This window comes from Eretmochelys imbricata, chromosome 18 (genome assembly GCF_965152235.1).
Source record: "Eretmochelys imbricata isolate rEreImb1 chromosome 18, rEreImb1.hap1, whole genome shotgun sequence".
Classification (NCBI taxonomy): domain Eukaryota; kingdom Metazoa; phylum Chordata; order Testudines; family Cheloniidae; genus Eretmochelys; species Eretmochelys imbricata.
This window is the reverse complement of record NC_135589.1, coordinates 12,874,528-12,896,405: the sequence shown is the minus strand read 5'-3', so window position 1 is coordinate 12,896,405 and position 21,878 is coordinate 12,874,528. Positions and strand designations below refer to the sequence as shown.

The 21,878-nt window shown below is 43.9% G+C and overlaps 1 protein-coding gene across 1 annotated transcript in view; it reads left to right on the top strand.

The window, feature by feature from the left end:
- The window catches only part of KIF1B (kinesin family member 1B), a 147,900-nt gene that overhangs the window by 104,818 nt on the left and 21,204 nt on the right, over nt 1-21,878 (top strand). The window contains exons 26-36 of the mRNA XM_077837050.1: nt 1,849-1,967; nt 4,655-4,740; nt 4,894-5,023; nt 5,829-5,991; nt 6,756-6,846; nt 8,961-9,079; nt 9,954-10,009; nt 13,828-13,936; nt 14,917-14,983; nt 16,396-16,480; nt 16,711-16,816. Of these exons, the coding sequence (XP_077693176.1) occupies nt 1,849-1,967; nt 4,655-4,740; nt 4,894-5,023; nt 5,829-5,991; nt 6,756-6,846; nt 8,961-9,079; nt 9,954-10,009; nt 13,828-13,936; nt 14,917-14,983; nt 16,396-16,480; nt 16,711-16,816 (1,131 nt within the window). The remainder of the gene's footprint in view (nt 1-1,848; nt 1,968-4,654; nt 4,741-4,893; nt 5,024-5,828; nt 5,992-6,755; nt 6,847-8,960; nt 9,080-9,953; nt 10,010-13,827; nt 13,937-14,916; nt 14,984-16,395; nt 16,481-16,710; nt 16,817-21,878) is intronic.

The following is a 21,878-nucleotide window of genomic DNA, read 5'->3' as shown; positions in this document are numbered from 1 at the left end:
CTTTGGAGCAGACTGAAAAGGAAGTAGATCCTAATTTTATTTATTCATGTGCTGAGTTATGATTGTTTTTGTTATATATTTCTCTTCATGTCTCTTTTTTTGCTCTTACAGCTTTATTAATCCTTTTCTTCTGTACTGCATTTTGTCATCGCTTTATTTTAGCAGAATTATTTTTAGTCTCTTTAGTTTGTAATTGACAAATGCCTACCCCCTCCTCATTTCAAAAACACCCTTATGTTGAGGAAGTGAGGCCCAGGGAAGAATAGCCTCTTATTTTATCTAACTTGGGTTCTTGACTATGGGGCAAAAGGCACTGAGTTCACCTCTCTTTTTTCATCTGTTTTCCTGTGTCTGGTGAGCACCCTGTACATTTGAGGGCACTGGTCAGAGGCAGCAGGGATCCATGTTGCTTACCCTGTACACCCAGAATAATAATTGATACAAGCTTTATTTTTGATTGTACTGGATATAAAGGCCAAGAGGAAAACGGAGTGTATGTGAAAGGAAATCCAGCTAAACACGTGTTCAGTGCTGTAGTATAATTTACTGTCAGCTCAGCTAGAACCATCTGAATGAAACAGTCGTCATGTAGATTTCTAGTTAACGAAGTGTAAGGAAATTGTAGCTGGGAGTATTACGTACCCTCCCTGCCTTCATCCATTGAATTCTGAAACCTCTCATAATACTGTCTTTCTCAACTCATTAAAACCCCTTCTCCTGCCTTCCTTGTTGAGAGCTATCCATGGACTGATCTTTTAGGCTTCTCTGCATTTAGATATTTACTTTGATTGGGGGGGTACTCTTTCCACACTTAAACTTGCCATTTTAAGATCCCTTTACAATTTTAAGTTCTGCCATTTAAAAGAAAAAATGAATGAGCTTTCTAATATAACTCAAAAGTATAAAGCATACTTAGCTTAAAGTATAATTTGAAAGTTGTGAACAATAAATTGGTCAAACTACTAATCCAAAATAAGACCCCTCCTCCCCCACTTGGTGTTAAAATTTTTAGTTCTAATAAGTATTGTAATATCTTCCAGTGCTGGCCCAAAATGCTGCATTCACTCTGTTGTAAGCTGCAGTGTTTTGGACTGTTGCTTTAGAATTTCAAGGTGGCTTGTTATATGGGAGTGGGAAATCTAATATATTCCAAGCTACTTATCTGAAGAGAATACTGTAGCTCCCCCAATACTCAGTAACTGTTCTTTTTAGAAGCCTGAAAGATAGTTTATAATTCACTGGGGAATTTTGATAATTACTTCATATATATATATATATATATATATATAGTGTATTATAAAATATGCATAGAGGAGAGAAAATGCTTAATCAAAAATCTGTTTTAAATGCTTGTATATATTCAAGTTAAACATTTGTTAGATTGCTAAACAGTCACTTTCCTTTTAATTTGTCATCTCTAATTATCTTTAAACTACAATCACAGGATGGAAGGTTCCTAATGATGCTTTGTATGCAGTAGAGCCTCTTGAGTTTTTAACGTCTTTCTAACAATGCTGTTTACAACTGTATTGCATCAAAAGTCATCTTTCATAACCAACATCTTAAATGTCTCCTCTATATACTTTATAACTCACTAATGTAGACCTGTTGGCTCCAGCCAGCTCTGGTTTAAAGTGTGTCTGTGTTTTCACACAATTTAGCTTGAAAATACTGCAGGAGCTCTTTAAGGGCAGTGTGAAAATAGCAGTACATAGTACAAGATAATGTGTTATAGCAGAACTGCAGACACTAGGCTGTATGAAGGCATTTGTGTCCTGTCAGCCAATGAAATACAAAGTTCTCTCTACACGTGGTGGTCTCATGTTGTTTTTCACTCCCTATTACCAGGGCATTCGTATACCTGAGCAACCTACTGTACCCAGTGCCCCTTATCCACAGAGTGGCAGTTGTCAGTGAGAAGGGGGAGGTTCGAGGATTTCTGCGTGTGGCTGTGCAAGCAATAGCAGGTAAGAGAGTCTGGGATTGCTCTTGCAGTGCAAGCTTTTGGGTGGCTTTTGAACAGCTGTATTTTAAAAATAAAATAAAATAAAATAAAATGGGGTGGGGGCGCTGGCTTCAAAAGGTTTGCTTTTTTGCTGCATTCGGTTCTGGACCAGCTTTAAGATCTGGTACTTGCAAGCCTCCCAGGACACTTACTCTGTCACGTTAGAAAGACGGGGTTGTATTCTTTCCACTGATATAAAGCTTTTGGCCAAGGCCGATTAGCGAATTTGACCAATTGATGTGTAGAAAATGTATCCTCTCTGTTAGAGGTTTTGAAATGTTCACTGTTTACCACTGTGAGATTTGTATGTGGTAACTAAGACAACCTGAGGTGTAGAGACAGGGGAGGGGGGAGAGGAAAGGTCATATCGATAGATATTTCAAAACACTTTTTCTAAAAATGTCTTTCCTCTACAGTATGGCATAAACATAAGAAGTGATGGTGCATGTGACTGCGTGTGAGAGTATAAAGGCTTGAATGGCACTATTTTTGGATGACCCGCAGAACTAGCTTGTGGCTCTAACGTCTTGAGTCTCATGTGCTTGTCCCAAATAAACACCCATGAAACCTTTACTTCATTACGTACCATATATTCGCCCTGACTTTTCAGTCTTTCCTGTCTTTATAAATCACGTACAAAGTGCTCTGGCATCTTTATATTATATTCTCTTCTCTGTGGATAAAGGCACCTCCAGGGACTGGGGAAGGAGTAGAGTTAGCATTAATTCCTCAGTTACTCATAGGCTAGATCAGTGTCTCTCAGCATCCAAAGAAAAGAGTTAACCTCTGTCTTTGTATAGTGGCTGAGGGTTTTTTTTTCTCCCTCCTCTAGGGTGGTTTCCCTTACCCTTATAGCAGGTATTGTAGAGAACTACATGCTAGCCGCACCCTGTTCAATTTTGCATGGGACAGTGTTGGTTTGACTAGTTGGGGCTATTGGGTAAGGACAAAAAATTCCTATTTCTTTTCAGGGAAAACTTGATTTAAAAGGGGAGGAGGGGCGGAATATCTAGCTAAGATGACCCTTCTCTTTGCTGATTTTGAGAAAGAGAGGAGGAGGTAATAAATTTCCTTTGGACTAGGTCTTCGATCCGCCAACCAGTTGGTGGTATTTTGTCCTTTTTTCCCACACTGAAATGAACTAGTCAAGGTTTGTCCCTGGTATTTGATCATGCACCATTCATCCTGGTGAGAGCTCAGATACTTCTTGTAATTTATCTGCTCTTTCTAGCAATGGCTAACTTCCAACCATTGTCTCTTGTATTGGAAGGCAACCCTACAGGTCTTATTCTCCATGGGAACATGTAATGAAGTCTCAGACACTGAGGCTGTGGAATTCACTCTGGCCGAGGCTCAAATGGCAGATGAAACATTTGAATACATTCAAGTTTTACTTCTAGCCTGGTTTGCTTTCCTTGGCATTGACACTTTAATACTTATAGTCAAAGGGATGATATGAAAGAGCAAACCATGGCTATTACAAATTGATTTTGCAACATCTTTTTGAAATATGTCATGGCTTTATTTAGTCCAAGTGATATTTCAAGATGGCATTCTTAATTTTGGGATCACTTCTGTAAGTATGTGTGTCCTATTAGAAAATACCTCAGCCCTATCTGGGCACCCCCTCCTCTCTTATTGTCAGTCTCGGCAGAGACTGGGCTGAATGGGCCATAGAGACCAAAGTAGTCTCTTGCTTTGAGAGTCCCTCTGGATCAATATGGCACATGGAAGCTGTGCCATTGTGGGTGCTCACTCTGTGGGTAGAGGATTTTAGTTTTCAGGACTGTAAACCTGGCCGTTTGTTGTTTCTTGAAAGACCAGTCCGAGGGAGTGCTGACTAATCTGGCAATGTTCATAATTACTGAACTCTCTCTGTAAAAAGCCTTGGATTGCTTTTTATCCCTTTCTGTAAAGCTTCTTATTGCATTGGGTGTTTTGTCATGGCCAAACTGTCATTAATGTACATCTTGTGTCATGGCACGAAAGGGTTATAAAGCTATTACCCCTAGTGAACTGGGCATGACGATCTAGATGAATAAGGTAAAGAAATTAAAATGGCTGTAAACTACCTTCATTATTGATATATTCTTCACTGTGTAGCAAGAATCCCCTATAGATAAGGATCTTGAGGTGTGACAAGGTCAGTGGTTGCATTGGAACTAGTGTGGGGACAGGAATTGAAAACCTGTTCTCTGCTAATCAAGCCATGGATCCTTCCTGATTAGGGTTATTTTTAATGTTTCACATGTTTCCAGTTGGAAAAATCTAAGACATTCTCATCTCTGATTGTTGGTCTTTTCACTCATCATGTTGTACACTTTTGCCCATTCATTTTGGATGTAACCTATTTAGAAACCAAGCAATTAAACAGTAAATATGGAAATACATTTTTAACCCAGGAATTCTCAAACTCCAGCATATTAACTTTGAATCTTCTGGGTATCACTAACCTGTTTTGCTGGTTTTCTCCATTCCCTTCCCAAAAGCCAGTGCTAGGTAGTTCTTTACTGTATTTTATCTAGCAACTTGTTCCAGTGTAAATGACCCAAGTGATGGGGTATCCACCACTTGGGAGACTAGTATCCCATCGAGTCATTCTTGCCATTGGAATTTGTTTCCAATATTATATTTTCTTTGCCTTTCTAGCTGATGAAGAAGCCCCAGATTATGGATCTGGCATTCGGCAATCTGGCACAGCTAAAATTTCTTTTGATGATGAATACTTTAATAAGGTAAGAAACATTAATTGGGTTGGAGAGGTTTGTGAAGGGAGGGGAACAATGTCTTGTTCTAGATACAGATCAGTTCGGGTGGGTTAAAAGGTACAGGGGGCAAATTGGAAGCTGCAGGGCTCTCATCTGCAGCCCCTGTCTTGTGTTCCTCAGAGTGACTTTTCTTCAGTTGCCATGACTCGTTCTGGACTGTCACTAGAAGAGCTGAGAATTGTGGAAGGGCAAGGTCAGAGTTCAGAGGTCATCACTCCCCCAGAAGAAATTAACAGAATGAATGACCTGGGTAAGTGGCCACAGCTTCTGGGACTTGAAGGGACAAACTTGGGGCTGTTCTGATTCTTTATGAAAAGGGGCTCTGGGCTTTATTCGGAAGTGTGCTACAGGTGAAGGAATGTTGTCCTTGGAGTGCTAGGGTACATAATTGTGACTGCTTCCTTGTGAGAGTTTTGATTTACAAAATACTGACTCCGATGTAGCACACAGAAGAAGCTTATAGGTTGCAGTAGTTCAGAGTTTTTGATCATTGTCAATCCACTAGAAGGTTTCAGAAGTGGCCCGCCTCTTTATTTATGTGACTAACTGGTAATTACTGTGCACCCCTCTCTTGCAACTCTAGTGTCCCCACCTTGGGTGAGAAGCGAACTCTGTGAAACCTGCACTGTCCCCACATTGTGCTACCAGTGAACTCTGCACTTCGTTGGGATCACTGTGTCTTGTCTACACCAGGATTTTTTTTAGAATTAATTTTTCAGGTGCAGCTTGGTAGGTGGTAGCCTTGCTGATGACTATAGTGTAGACAAGGTTCAGAAGAACCCAGGCACTTTTACCACTGTCACCTAACCCTGCTCTGAGTTGTTAAACGCTTTGGAACAACACTTGAGCCTTGACTACCCTACCACTTTTATCAGTGCTACCACTAGTGAAGCTGCATGTACTGTGAATTAAGGCTTTGAAAAATCCTTTGGTAGATAAACTACCGGAGAGCAGGTGTTTGGGGGTGAGGGATTAAATCCCTCCTTTGCTGGGTCAAGTATCTGTAGATGTAGTAAATCTGAATATTTGACGGGAGGTCTTTGTGTCTCTTTAAGACCTGAAGTCAGGCACTTTGTTGGATGGGAAGATGGTGATGGAAGGGTTTACCGAGGAGGCTGGCGACCATCTGAAACTGGGTAGTGTGTTCACCTTCCGTGTGACAGTGCTGCAGGCCAGTGGCATCCTCCCAGAATATGCAGATATCTTCTGTCAGTTCAAGTAAGAATCTCTCCTTGGTAGTACAGGGTGGGGAAGACTTCTGCAGTGAAGAGGGGTAACTGATGCTAGATACTGGGAAAATGGAGATAAAACTGGAGTGATTTTTAGGAGTCAGTGTGGCAGTGTCCTGTGGGAGGGGAGTCAGAAATCTGTGTAGCCATCAGATCATGTGCCCTGACCAAACATCTGCTTTGTGTTAACATGGCATCAGGGAGTAAAGCTTTGTAGAAAGGGAATAAGAATCAACTTTTAAAAGCCACACATCCAATGCCTCTTGTCCTAGGCATCCCAAGGTCTTTTGTAGAAGAGTCTTTGAGGTCCTCTAATGAAAAGTGTTATAGAAGTCTAAAGTCCTAATACTCAGTAAATTGGTTTATATTTATTACATTTATAAGGTCCAAATCAGTGGGCATTTAAGCACCAGATAATGATACCTATGTATAACTTTAAAATTAAAACCATCCCATGTATACACCCAGCTTGAATCAAATGGTCTGGAATTAGGGCAAATTCAGCCACTCTCAAATGAGAGCTCTGTCCCCATTTAAATTCCAAAGAATAAGGATGAGAAGAGGAGTTAGCAAACATACAAACCAGTAAAACAGTAGAGGGAGCCCCAAAGTTTTCTAGAATAAACCGGCCTAAATAAGATTGGTCAAGGCCTGAAAGGTGGCCAGCAGAGCAGAGATGTGCAGGTTTCTCTAAGGGGTGGAGCTCATAGCTGAGCAGTTTTCACTAATTTGATCTGTTTTGGTTTCTTTTAGTTTTTTACATCGACACGATGAAGCTTTCTCTACTGAACCTCTCAAAAACAATGGCCGGGGGAGTCCTCTTGGGTTTTACCATGTTCAGAATGTAAGTGAAGCTTAGTGATTCTGTATGAAGCGTGAGTGAGTGTCCATAATACAGTGCTATTTAGGCTGATTTCAGTGCTGGGGAATGCTTGTAGCCTTCCTGTCAGCCTCCTCAGTGAGGCATGTGCAGGAAAGCGGTGGGGGATACAGATGAATAAACAGAGGGGGAGTGATCAAATGAGTGATATAATTCTTTGTGTAGAGCATAATGCCTATTAGTAAATTACAGAGCATTTAAGGAAGTGTGTGTAGAGGCTATATGAATCTTCTCCCTTCCCTTAGTTCTGAATTCCTTGTGCTTCCATTTCACCCATCGGAATATTGGGAAGTGCAATAAAAACCTCTCTAGAGTTTGCATTACAGGGAAACAGAAAGTGTAAACGGGAAAAGCCATGTTCAGGCTTCCAAATTGATAGTGTGTAGTCTTACATGTAGTGCAACCATCTTGTTACAAATAGTTTCCTACTTTTTCTTAACTGACGAGAGCTTAGGTCCAGGGGATTTTTCTCCTGTAACTGTTAATTGTCATACCTTACTTCATTTCAGGTGTTAAGTATGTGCAGTGATGAGCTGCCAAAATCTTAAAAACTGGTTCCCTCCTCACCCCACGAGGGGGTCATTGCCCACCCCGTGGGACCCCTGCCCCATCCACCTCCACCCCCCCCCAGTCCCCTGACTGCCCCCAGAACCGGGCAGGAGGGTCTCATGGGCCACCGTAGTGGGTGCCCACCCCACCCCTAAGAGCCAGAGGCACCTGCTGGGGGGTGAGGTGGGGAGTCCAGGCGGTGCTTACCTAGGGTAGCTCCCAGGAAGATCTGGCAGGTCCCTCTGGCTCCTATGGGTGGGGGAGCGTAGCTAGGCAGGAAGCAGAGGGAGCGGCCGCTCCCCCCACCGATCACATCAAAAGTGGCGCCTTAGGCGCCGACTCCCTAGGTGTTCTGGGGCTGGAGCACCCACGGGGAAAATTGGTGGGTGCAAAGCCCCCACCGGCAGCTCCCCACCCCGCGCCTGGCCCCAGCTCACCTCACCTCTGCTCTGCCTCTTCCCCTGAATGCGCCGCCCTGCTCTGCTTCTCCATGCCGCCCCCTCCCCCCCCCCCCCGGCGCGGCTTCTTGCGAATCAGCTGTTCGGCGGGAAGCCAGGGAGGGCTGAGAAGCAGGCCACGGCTTCCCACTCAAGCCGAGGGTGGTGGAGGTGAGCCGGGGTGGGGAGCAGTTCCCCTGCACGCACCCCCTCCCCCCCACCCCAGCTCACCTCCACCTCCCTGGGCCTGAGCGGGAGCCGCTTGCTTCTCAGCCTGCCCTGGCTTCCCGCGCGAACAGCTGATTTGCGGGAAGCTGGGAGGGGGGAGAAGCAGAGCGGGCCAGCGTGTTCAGGGGAGGAGGTGGAGGCTGAGCGGAGGTGAGCTGGGGCCGGGGAGCTGCTGGTGGGTGCTCTGCACCCACCAAATTTTCCCCTGGGTGCTCCAGGGCTGGAGCACCTGTGGAGTCGGTGCCTAAGGTGCCACTTTTGGCCGGTCAAATTTAGAAGCCCTTTTAGAACCGGTTGTCCCTCCACCGGTTCTAAAAGGTCTTCAATTTTAAGCTTATCTAAAGTGGTCACTCTCCTTACTATTACCAGCAGGAGAGTGGGGTGGGGGGAGAGAACCTGGATTTGTGCTGGAAATGGCCCACCTTCCGTATCATACACATTGTAAGGAGAGTGATCACTTTAGATAAGCTATTACCAGCAGGAGAGTGGGGTGGGGGGAGAGAAAACCTTTTGAAGTGATAAACACCCATTTTTTCATGGTCTGTGTGTATAAAAATATCCTCACTGCATTTTCCACTTTTATGCATCTGATGAAGTGAGCTGTAGCTCATGAAAGCTTATGCTCAAATAAATTGGTTAGTCTCTAAGGTGCCACTAGTACTCCTCTTATTTTTGCAAATACAGACTAACACAGCTGCTCCTCTGAAACCTGTCACTGAGTATGTGGCTCCCTTTGCTGGGATTGGCTCTAGTCAAGCTATCAGCCACTGGATAAGAAATGTAGAACCCTGGACTCTAATCTTGGCAGTTGTAAGGTTTTCATTTGATCTCTGCCCTGACTCCTTTCCTTTCCTTGTTTGCTAGATTGCTGTGGAAGTGACAGAATCTTTTGTGGAGTACATCAAAACTAAGCCTATTGTGTTTGAAGTCTTTGGGCACTATCAGCAGCACCCTCTCCATCTGCAGGGACAGGATCTCAATAGGTATTGACCAGTTCAGAAGTACAAGTGTCCTTCCCCCTCATACTTCTCAGCGGAAGGAATAAATCTTGAATGGGAAGTAGACACCACATACCCCATCCCTTTGCTTCCTGAATTCCATGCCTCGCATGGAAGTCTTGCTACTTAGCATTTGTCCCAAGTGTGCCCTAAGCAGATTCTAATACTAGACAAGTGACAGCCCCGCTCACCCGCATAATGCGTGCCACGTAGGTGATAAGAATACATATTTAAAGCCAAAAAGAACCCTGTGCAAAATGAAACTTGCTTCAAACTCCTCATGACTTCCAGAAGCACAGCAGCCAAGGTTGCTGAGCACCTTAAATGTTCTGAGTCAGGGAAGGGTTTCCTAGTCCTCTTGCTCTTTGGTGTGAGGGGAAAGGATGATGCATGGATTCCTGGGTTTGGCTTGGATTGGTGGAGACAGTAGCTGCAAAGAGGAACCATATGCTGGTGTTAAAGGGAAGAACCAGCCGAGGTTTGTATCCTTGCATAAAGTCATTTTCAGGAAATGCATCTCTCTTCCTGTTTTCCCTTGAGTAGAGACTAGGGAAAGGGCAGTTGAAAATATTAAAAGGTAATCCATCTTTGCTTAAAGCTGTGCAAAATTGAGCTGGAATGGAAAAAGGTGTGTGTGTGTGTGTTGGAGCAGGGCAATGAGTCCTGGCTTATGTATGTTCCAGACATGTCCCATGTGAGATTGGGCACATCTGTACTTGTTACCTTCTTTGTAGAATGGAGGTTGTATGTATCTGCCTCATAGGGTTGTGAGGCTCACTGTTTTTTTGTAGTGTTCAGAGATCCCTGGGTGAGAAACAGGTGAGAAACACCAGAAGTAACTGCTCCCCTTTCTCTGCAGCCCTCCTCAGCCATCCCGACGATTCTTTCCACCTCCCATGCCTCTCTCAAAGCCAGGTGAGAACAAACATGTTCTATGTAGGTGTCTGTAAACTCATCACGTAGAACTAGGGTGTGAAATATTCAGAACCGCAGTCATTTTGAAACTGAGAAATAAAATGAATAAGCAGTGCAAAGGGCATTGGAACATCCTCGCTGGCTGTGTTCCTTCCCAGGTGTTCAACCTCATCTCAAAGCAAAAGCGTTTCTGAGGGCAGTCGGGGAGAGAGTTGCATCTATGAATCATTCTGCTCTGCTTTTTCTAATGTTGCTTGCACTTTCATGCACTAAGCCAACCTTGCTGAAATGATCCCTCAATTTTCTTTAATTTAACTGTGCATGTTGAACTCTTTTTTCTTTTTTTCCCCTCTGTCCTTTTATCTCCTTTCCCTTGTTCCCATCACCTGCTTATCTCCATCACTCCCATTTTTGTTCTCCATTCCCTTTTCAGACCATGAGAGAAAAATTGAGTTGATTAGGTATCTCATGTCTGGCTATGTAAATGTGCATGTGCTGAACACGCTGTCTGAGCACGCCAATGTGCTTGCATCCTCGGCTGTGGCTGCATTCCAGGATGGGGCTGACCAGCTGCCACCTTTTCTTTTTCTGCCTGTTCCCAGCTGTCAAAGCGAGCGGGTTCCCAAAAGAGATGGTTAGTAGTCAAATTCGATCTACGGTAGATGTAGAAATAACTCCTAATCTTGACCCCCAAAGCAGTTTGTCCACACTTTTACCCTGTGGTGGGCTGAGTACCAGAAACTACCTTGGGTTCTGTGGTCGTTGTGGAGTGATGAAGCTCCTAGAATAAGCAACATCTAGTGTCTACAGCAGAGTATGGGGAGTCTGAATTTGTATGCCACTCCCAGCTCTGCCACTGATTTATTGTGACTTTGTCACCTAACTTTGCTTAGTCTCAGTTGTCCCATCTGTAAAATAGGAATATTTACCCCTTGCCCTTTGTAAAGTGCTTTGAGATCATTAGATGCAAGGTGCAAAGTATTACATAGTAAGTTATAAAATTGAGGGGTAGAGGGCATTTTCTTTTGAGGTTCTGTAAAAATTCTCCTTCCTGCTTACCATTATCTAGCTTCATTTCCCCCCTACCTAAAAGTCAGCTGTTTGGGTTGGAGTAGACCCAATCTTTATCTTGCTGACCCAGCCCATGAATATTTTTAGAACAGGCCTGCACATAAATTTTCAAACCTGACTTAGTGTGTTGGGTTTTCTTTTCTGGTGCAGCTGAATTCTTCTGCTTGGTTCAAACTTCAGTGGTCTGTGTCCCTGACCTTCCTCCTGACTAGCATCAACAGCTCTGAGTCCAGCTGTCATGAGCTCATGGATGCTATGAGCACAGCTGCAGCTGTTGTTTTGGTGGTATGGTGGGGGTGTAAGAGGGTGATGTCAGCTACTTAAGGCATGAATGAGGGAGAGCAAGTGATGTCACTGGAGCTCACTACCTAGCATGACAGTCTTGGCCTGCTGTGTACTTCTTTCATTCTTGTAGTAAAGTCTTTCTGCACCTTTGTGTTAACTATTCGGTTATGTGAACAAGGAGTAGACAGAACACACATCTCATATTCTGAAAGAGATTACCTATCTTGCGTGCATACACAGGCATCTCAGCTGACTAAGTGCCACCTGTAAAGCTGGATTTTTGTCTCTTATCAGTGGGTTGTAATTGAGATATTATGAAAATGAAGAGAGGCTGAGGCAGGAATGGGAGAACCTAAAGAACACTAAATTAAGGCTTATCTTCAATAAATGGTGGGATGGAGCCTTGAGAGGCTACAGAAAACATTGACTGTATTTATTAGAACAACTAAATAAACATTAAAACGAAGGGAATGGGGAGAAAGTTGCAAAGTTGAACACTCTCCTGTATTTAGGGTGCGGAGGAACAGAACCCGCATAAGTACCTTGTCCGCTCCCAAGAATAGAGTAGGGAGGCAAAGTGGAGGTAGGGGAAATGGTAAAAAGAAATTGTGTAAACGTAGGGCTTGTCTACATAGCACTGCAGTTCAGACTACAGCCAGGTGAATTACAGGGTTGCACGAGTGTACTGCACTGTAGCTCACCCATGGGGATGCTATGGGTGCAAAATAAAAGGTATCTAGGTGGCGTTAACCAAGGCCTAGTCTACACTAAAAAGTTCAATCGGCCCAGCAGTGTCGCTCAGAGATGTGAAAAATCCACACTCTGGAATGATGTAGGTAAGCCAAACTAACTCCTGGTATAGACAGCACTAGATTGACGAAAGAATTCTGTTGACTTAGCTACTTCCTCTCAGGGAGAAGAATTACCTATGCTGATGGGAGAACTCCTTCCATCAGCATAGGTAGCGTTTACACTGAAGCGCTGCAGCTGTAGTGTTTCCAGTGTAAACAAGCCCATAGTCCTGTTTTAAATAGGACTAAATTAATGCAAATGAGGTACCTTTTAATGCCACAGTATCTAGATGGGATAGTTAGAGCACAGCACACTAGTGTGCACTGCAGTTCGCACCCCCGTAGTTTGAACTGCAGGGCTGTGTAGACATGGCCTCAAAGAGGGGAAGACTGGAGTATTGCTAGAACCTGTCTATTTCCTGTGATTACCAGTTACTAGAAGCACTGTTTGTCCATTCAGTATTTGAGGAGTTAAGGTATCCCTGTAAAGCTAGTGAGTCTTGAAGCACTAATTTACTAGTAATACTGAAATATAGGAAGCCAAGGCTTCCAGGACTTTTGCTCAGGAATAACTCCTGTTAAATTCCCTTATGTGCACATGCCCATACTGTATGTTAGCAATCCCAGCTGCGTGTACTACTGTGTGCAGTAAAGTGAAGTCACTAACAGCAAGAATCATCTAAAATACCGACAGGTCCAGTAGAAAGTGCATCAACCTTAAATTTCTGCAGGAATCCTTGGGATCTTGACTTGCTCCTTTCATTCAGAGATTCAGAACTGTGATGCAGGAGTACATATGAACAGATCTAGACTCCCCTGAATTCCACACGTGCATGTTGGAACTCTTTAAAAACTGGTCTCAGTATAGGTCAGAAAGGACCTACGTGTTGGGATGTCGTTTTGAGAACACTCTGAAGCATCTGGCTTCCCTGCCACATTTAATGATTCTAAACTATGCTTTAGGTTAACCTGTTCCAAAAATGGATCTTTGAGGTGGCTTAGGATTCTCCCATGTATGAATCTGCAGAGGTTGCCTGTTTTCACAACTCTCTCCTAGTTAGAGTTCATTTCTTTCTTTGTAACCTGTCAAGTGCCAACATTTTGCCAAGCAGTAGTTTGGGGGAAAGTGCTATAAATGCCCACCTTTCCTTCATGGTGTGAATGGCCTAATGGGATCAGGTTTGTTAGAGCCTCTGCAGATTATATAAAACATGTCCCTTACTGCACTAGGTAATGACCACCTATCTTGCAGGGTCTGGTGCAGTATTTGAGCAGTATAGGGGTGGTGGAAGGATTACACTTCCTTGTATTTACATGTAGGGAATTTAGTAATCTTTTCTCAGTTTTTGCTGGAGTAGTGAAATCTCTCAAACAAATAGTGCTTCATAATTGCCAGTCAGTCTCCTAACTGCTTGTAAAGTCACTTGGATTGGGGGAGCACTGTGGGTTTAAAACTAGACACCTTGGTTCCATAGACAAGCCTGTGACTGAAGTTTTCTTCCTGCCTTTTTGACTGCAGGTGTCTTTGCCATATGACCTGCACATACATAGGTAGAAATATTACACTGCTTTGATGTGATAAGAAGCACTGAAATTACATTGTGGAACCAAAGTACTGTAATAGCATTACCTGTGTGCAGTTTTTGTGAACAATTTTTGTATTCTTTTAAGTGCCAGCCACAAAGCTAAACACTATGAGCAAAACTAACCTGGGCCAGAGCATGAGCAAATACGACCTCCTTGTCTGGTTTGAGATCAGCGAGCTGGAGCCAACAGGAGAGTGAGTTCAACTTTTATCTTTCTTTTGTATAAAGAAGGAAAATGGCTTGTGGGAGGGAATCTCTTCATCTTTAGGTCTTTGATTTAGATCAGCCCAGGTTTATAACGTTTGGCTATTCTCATCTGTAAGATGCCTGGTTTTGTATGGAATAAAGTGGTCCCAATCCAGTTCCCAGTGAATAGGTATCAGCGACACAACTGGCATTAGTTGGCCCCATTGTTCGCAGTCTAATCAGAGTGGCCGAAAACTGAAGAAGTATGGAGAGTGACCTTCCTTCTCACTCCTAGATGCGATCCCTTCAGGTCAGCGGCTGGGTACGCTGGCAGAGCAGTGCCCAGGGGAAGCTTGCGCAGCTACAGATCATGTGACCTGGTCTCTTGTTAACTAAAGAGTTCAGTCTCCAGAGGTCAGTCCAACAAGAACATAAGAACTGCCATACCAGATCAGACCAAAGGTCCATTTAGCCTAGTATCCTGTCTTCTGACAGTGGCCAATGCCAGGTGCCCCAGAGGGAATGAACAGAACAGGTCATGATCAAGTGATCCATCCCCTGTCGCCCATTCCTAGCTTCTGGCCAACAGAGGTTAGGGATACCATCCCTGCCCATCCTGGTTAATAGCCATTGATGGACCTATCTTCCATGAACTTATCTAGTTCTTTTTTGAACCTGTTCTAACAAGAACTATATTGAGTTTAACCCTGCAACATAGAGGGAGTTCCCCAACAGACCTTTGGGAACTACATTATAGGGTCATTTTGCAGTTTTACAAAGCAATGTTAATATGTGATGTGATACTTAATGATGATTTAAAGTCCAGTAGAGAGGCTGATTTTGGAGTCACTGGAAGCAGCCTTATTTTTATTAGGATATTCTACAGAAGAGTGTGTTGGTGGTAGAGCAAAGCAGCAGCATTATCTAGTGTCCTGCTCTGTTAAACGCACCTTCTCTAACCCAGGATGTTCATTCTTGTTTCACACAGATACATCCCTGCTATTGTTGACCACACTGGAGGTCTACCCTGCCAGGGGACGTTCTTGCTTCACCAGGTACTAACAGAGGCTAGAAGGGGGCAGCTAAAATACTTATCTCCTTTTGTGTGGAGTGGGGAGACGTCTCACTTACTGAATTTCACATTCATTTTATCTTTTAGTTCTGTCTTACCACATACCTGTCTGTCTCTCTTACTATAGCTCTTGGGTCTTGTTGGTAGGAAGTTTGGCGTCTAAATTCTGCTCTTTCAAGTGTTTAGTCATATATATATTCCACTCCTAGTACTCATTCAAGATGGGAATCTTTTGACCAGCAGTGCCCTGTGAGGCTGCACATGCACCTTTAATGTCCTCATGCTCCTGTATCTAGGCATAGAGTGGTGCAGGCTCAGACACCACTTAGTTCCTTTTCACTGCCTCTGGCTGCGAGATGGAGCTCAGCAGTGTTTGCATCTTGATGCACTCTTCCAGAGAAACTTGAAGATATTTGTGTATATTAGTGTGCTAGCGATGGCTTATTTAGTATGGTTTCCCGTTAGCATGCTTGGGATGTTTACCTACCTTATTTGATTTTCTTTTGTTGTGAAGTTCTTCCTGGTATTGGGGCTTACGTATTGTCCCTCCTTTGAGGCAGTAACACCCATTAATGCTGGGCACACCAGATGCCATTTTTGTCTCCCCAACAAATGCTGTACATATAAATCCTTTTCTAAAAGAAGTTGGAAGGTGAGAGGCATGCCTTAACCTTTCTTTGTTAGGCTGCTCCATGCAACCTGCTTCTGATTTGGACAGGGAGCCCCCTTAGACTAGTTCCATTTCAGTTCAGAAGTGCCCCTGTAAATTCTAAATCCACTGTCTCCTAGGCCCCATCTTCAGAAACTGTCCCAGTGTGGACTCATATCGGACAAAAAACAGATCTTTGGAGAAAAGGGAATATCTCCTTTGGGGCAGGTCCCCATTGGGAATACCCAGTAAAAAGAGGTCCACTCCCACTTTAAGGAGACTCCATGGCCCAAGATGGGTACCACTGGAGCTCTGAGGTTGCACAGTACTGGAACTCCAGCACCATCTCAAGAATATGCATACAAAGTGGTCATGTGCACACATCTGATTATTTCCTAGGGTTTGTGAGACTGACTCCTATATACCCTCAAGGTACATGTACCTTCCCTGGAAGTTTAGAGAGACTGTTCTAGGAGTATTTTGGGTGAAATAAACTTCCCCTTGTGGTATGTGAAGAGAACAAGATGAGTTCTGCTCTGTAATATGAAAAGATTCTTCCTGTATTAGGTTATATTCAGGGCCCAGAAGGGCATGGAAGTTTGTTTCCCATTATGAGCCTGCTGACAGGTGAGATTTACATGTTTATCTCTCAGCCATGGTTTCCCTATGGAAATGACTTAATGGAGTGATTTATTTAATTAAAAAAAAAAGAAAAAGTCTAAGCTGTGCCTTTTTAACTCCACCAGGGAATCCAGCGTAGGATCACAGTCACCATTATCCATGAGAGAGGCAGTGAATTGCACTGGAAAGATGTGCGAGAACTGGTTGTTGGTGAGTATCCCCCTGTTGTTCCTTCCATCATCATCATCATGAATTACTGACTAGAGGTTGGGTAGTGTCACCTATTGAGGGGGATCCAGAGGGAAAAGCTCTTGGTTTGAGACTGACTGTTAGAGCTATAGGTCTTAACCTCCGGTATAAAATGCCATTTGGCAATGAGAATTCCTTCTGAGAGCCTTTCCGGTTAGGTTTAATTGGTACTGAAATTCATTTATCTTCAGGACGCATCAGAAACAAAGCCGAGGTAGATGAAGCTGCTGTGGATGCCATTCTGTCTTTGAATATAATCTCTGCAAAGTACCTGAAGTCTTCTCACAGCTCCAACAGGTAGGCAGATGTAAAGTCCTTTTGGGGCTATTTACATTACTTCTCTCCATTGATAAGCACCATGAAAGGAGGAAGAAAGAATGGTGGGAAAGGAGGATCAGCATTTCACCTGGGAGTTGAAAAATTGAAATTTAAAATACAAGGACAATCCCGTGGGTGAATCAGGCAGCCATGCACATCCCTACATTACAGTGGGAACAAGCATACAGTGATCTAACAAAGCCTGTTGTGTTAAAACATTACTCCTGCTCTGCTAAACTCTTAGTCTGTGCTTTTCAGTGCCACTGGTGAGTCACGGGGGTGAGAGGCGGGGGGTGAAGTGTATTTATGCAGATGTCACAAATTGGCTCCTCTAATGTACTTGTGTATTGTGATATCAGAGCAGCCTTTAAGCAATGTTTCATTGGAGCTCTGGCAACCTGCAGTCTTCATTCTTACATCCAGTGAGGATCTAACTCTCAACAGTTGCTCTGAGCATCACTTATCAGGGACAGAGGTATCCTCCCCAAGTGAATATTCTTCACTGTGGGACGGGGCAGTCTTTCCAGGGAGGATTTGTGGCTCAGGGTGTCCTTGTGGGGTGCATTGTTAATGAGATTTCATGAACTGTATAGTCCTGTGCTTCAGGGTCTGCAACGAAGGGCTGCAAAGCAGAATTCTGTATTGTGGGCAGAGCCCCTCCCTTCCAGAACATCAGCCAAGTCACTGACTCCCTCTCTATTTCTGTCAATTTCTGGGAAATCGGGAGGAAAACACACACCTTTCTGAAAAATCAGATTCTGCATCCGATTTTAAGGCAGGGGGTGGGGGAGGACATGATTTGCAGCCTGCCTGCCATCAGTTTTCAATAGTCTAGGTGGAGAAAGTAATTCCAGATTACTCTGGACTTTGTGTTGTCACTAACTGGGTCTGGTGCTGTCCCCTAGTGTCAGTGAGTACTGAATTTTGTAACTCTGGTATTTTGGCTATTACCATCTAATGTCTCATCTCGTGCAAGGTGAAAATAAAACTCCAAAATATTGAGTAACTTTTTCTAGGTTGAGGGGGGAGTAAATCCTTTCTATAAAGGAGGAGGGAAGTGGGGAGAAGAAACAGGGCTTACATGGAGATTTTACTTCTTGTCTTGTAAGAAATCTGAAGGGCACTCTGTAATAGAAAAATTGCTCTGTGCGGGCTGACATTCACAGCTGACATCTGCTGCCAGTGTTCACCACTGAATTCTTTCTCTCTGATAGTCATAGAATAAGTCTCTAAATTCTCCTGGTAGTCAGCCTAGGTATTTTATGCTGACTATTTCTTAAAAACAGGCAGCAGTGAGCATGACTATTAATGTGGGCCTTGGAAAGCTTTAGAATGTGCACAGCTGTCAGTCAAAAGGGAATAAAGCTTCAGGAGAGATGGAAAGGCACCTTAAAATCATTTCATAGCTCTGATGGAGGGATTCGTATAACCCCACTGATAGTTGTTGTTTATACATTTTAATGTGATTTAATTTTTAGCATCTTGGCATTGACCTTTCAGCATAACTGGACTGGGAGGGAACAGTTGCTTCATTCCCATCTGATCTACTTGATTTGCAGTAGATTTTCACATCTCCTCCCTTGCTCCTTACTTCCAAATAAATTGCAGTATGGCCCCAAAAATCTCTATCTAGGTTCTTGGAAGTGGGATGGGGGTGAGTGAGGGCTCCAGTAGCACTTGTGTATAGTTGGTACCCTGTCTGTCCTCAAATGCCAGAGTTTGGTTTCTAGGTGTGTGGAGGGGTGGGGAGCAAGGAGGGGCCAATGCCACAGTCAGGGATGTGTGTTCTGTTTGCTCACCGTCTGCAGACTTGTTTTCTGGTTGCTGTTTTTTGTCTGCTTGTTCTTCTCCTTTCAGCTGTTGCTTCTCTGTTCTGCCTTTTGCTGCACTAACAAAAGCTCTTTCTATGTTTTTACAGGCTCTTTCTTGATAAGGATATGCCTAGGTATTTTCTGTTTGTTTCCTTTTGCACATAAAGGTTCTTGTGGAATAGAATGCTTTATGTCTCACTTGTGTTGCTGCCATTTCCCTTTTAGTTTTTAGTGGATTTCGTCAGCAAACCTCTTGGCTCTTCTGGGAGTGGCACATTTCCTCCTCCCTTGTGTGCTGGGAATTAGTGCATGTACAGTTCAGTAGGTGAACACATGAAGACAAATTTCCTTCATTGTTCAACAGAGACAGCTTACAATGGTCCTTGCTTCATTCTTTCAAAGGTATAAACAGAACATAACTCCTCCCCCCTTCTCCTCCTTTGTCCGTCAGCAGACAACCATGGCCAGCATTTAGTATCTCCGACTACTTGTAACATATTTGCTACATTGGAAGTCCCAGGACCGGGGCTGAATGGCCAGGTTACTGGTTCAAATCTAGCCCAAGATGATAGTGAACAAAGCCTGTTGCCATCAGGTGATGGTTTGATGGCATTCAATTCTTAATTTGTTGTTGCATCCTGAAATTATCATTGCAGTGGCTATTAATTGGCCTGCCTAGGGGCTGAGAAGCCAAGAATTGAAAGGAGACATTGACTAGTCTCCCCTCTGACAAGTGCTTCTCCAGTTCATGGCCAAGGCTTGCTGGCTGAGCAGTGTGGGGGAACTTGCACTGCTGCTGCCTATACTCTAACACTAAAGTTCACTTTAAAATGGAATCTAAATCAGCCTTAGATTCCCATTTCAGCTTCTACCTTCTTCCTTGCTTTGCCTAGTTCTGCCCTCCTCTCGCTCCCAGGTATCACTTGTCACCTGCTCTCTGTATTGAAAGCACAAGAGGTTTGCTCACTTTGAGTTTTTGTTTGTTTGCCTCCTTATTTGTTTTAGCAAGATCTGGTTTGGTTGAGGTAGGCGTATATGTATTCATCCCACGACCAGAACAAATGTAGTAGCGTGACTGTTGAAGTCTCACTTTCACTTGGCGATTGGGATTGCACTGACTTGTTCACCCACATTTCCTCACTTTGCTGATGTAGCTTTGCCCTACTGAGCAATGATTACTCCTGTCTCTATTCTTTGGGTCTTAATAAAGCTGTGGAGTCAGTTCTATTGACCAGCACAGACCACAAAGCTTGTGGGGGAGTTTTAGTGCACTTGCGGTCCATCTCTGGAGACCTGGTTTACATTTGAGTTCTCAGCCTGAGGAGTTTAGTGAGCTTGATCCAGTCCCTGTTTTTTCTCCCACGACAAACAATGTGCGCACCTGATAGTCCATATTCAGAAGTGGTTCTTGACTCACATGGAAGAGGGGGTATTGCAGTTGCTGATTGAATGGCACTTTGTGAGTGAAGCCCATGCAACACTTGCCTGCACTCTGCCCTCTTCCATCAATGCTACATCTGCTTCATGAAAATGAAAATTCACCTTTGCTAGTCCGAGGTACCAAGGGTCTCCATTATGGAGTTATAATTCTCCTCTGGGGCAAGGCACTGACTGACCATAGCACTGATTAGTGCACGTTGTCTGACTGCATTAATGTGGATTGCACGTTTTGGCACCAACTTCTTAGACATTATATGGACCGCCGAGTAACTGACCATTTGAGGGCCCAGCAGGAAGAAGCTCTACACCAAGCTGAGTGCAGTAATTACCATGCTGCACTTTCGGCTGAGAAGTGAGGGATAAGAGCATCAGAGTATGGGTAAGGGGGACCCAGTCTGAATTTTCTCTGTCAGGCAATCCAGAGCAGCACGTACTTTGGCTCAGAAGAGTTACCCTTCAGCTACAGAAGCAGAAGTGCAAAAGTCACCATCAAAATGGGGGTGGGACAAAAGATTAAAATACAAGGGTTCAATTAACACCACTCTGTAAAGGATTAGAAGACAAGCTGCTTTCTGTCCCTGATCTCTTGTCCTGGCTGAGAAGTGAGGTCCCCTTACACTGTAGTGCCCCTCAGATCTCCGCTTCTCTAGGCTTCAGCCCCTGCTCCTTTGGCACAGGGCTCTTTCGGGGCACTGTTTTTCTTCCTTTAGTTAAGGCAAGCCAGGCAGCATTTTTTTTTTTAAAGATAGAATGTAATGGTATTGAGCACCACTGGATTGGATTGGCTGATTGTATCGCCCTCATGGGCTACTGAATCCCCTTTGAGCTCTGTGGACCTATGTAATCCATCTAGGGAGAGGGGGGATTTATAGGATGCTAGTTTTAAGTCTGGCACTCCTGTCTCTGCCCTGTCTGCTCTCAAGTTATTTCTCATCCTGCCTTTTTTTGTCTGTTTCTTTATTTTGTTTTCTCTCTAATTTTGCCTCTAGTTTCTTTTCCCATCTTTCTGGAGTAGCTCTGGGCACCAGCACAGGAGTTCTTTACAGGTGGAGCTGGCTTATAGAATGCAACTTTACTAGGCTCATAACACATGAGTATACCTCTTCCTTGCAGCCCGTACTCACAATTTGTTAATGGAGGGGGCTGTCATACCTAGACCACTTCTCAGCTACTGATGTTCGGGGAAGGGGCACTCGGGAGTGTGTGTGGGGGATGATCAAAGTGAGATTACAAGAGATCTTTGTGCAGCAGGCCACAGCTGCCCTTCTCCCTGCACACCCAGTTGAAAAATCTTTCTTATTTCAGCTTGTAATTAGTCTGCAAAGCTTCACCTGAGGGATAGGTTGGAGTGGGTATGAGAATAGTTTGGGAATAAACAGCTTGTGTTTCCTTATAGGCTTACAGGAGAAGAAATCCTTGTTGCCTTAATTAAAGACTTAGACCGGTTTTGGAGTTATTCTGATCGCCTGAAGAAGCTATTGTGTTTTATTGCTTAGTGCTACCGGCTTCTCTCCTGTTTTTGAGCCTGATCAGCACTATGGTGTATTCCTGTATGCCACCCCAAAACATACCTCAGACTAAGGACAATGGTTACAGAAAGAATCCTTCCATGTGTCTTGGAATCCTATCCTAGGCACTTGGAAAGAGCTGAATACATTTTTAAACTGTCCTCTCATCCCAACTTCCCCTATGGTTTTATGGTGCTTTTTTTTCCCTTGTCTTTTCTTCTACAGTCTCTCAATTCAACCCCTTCCTCTGAGCTTTAAGAGGAGTCTTCATCTCATAACAGG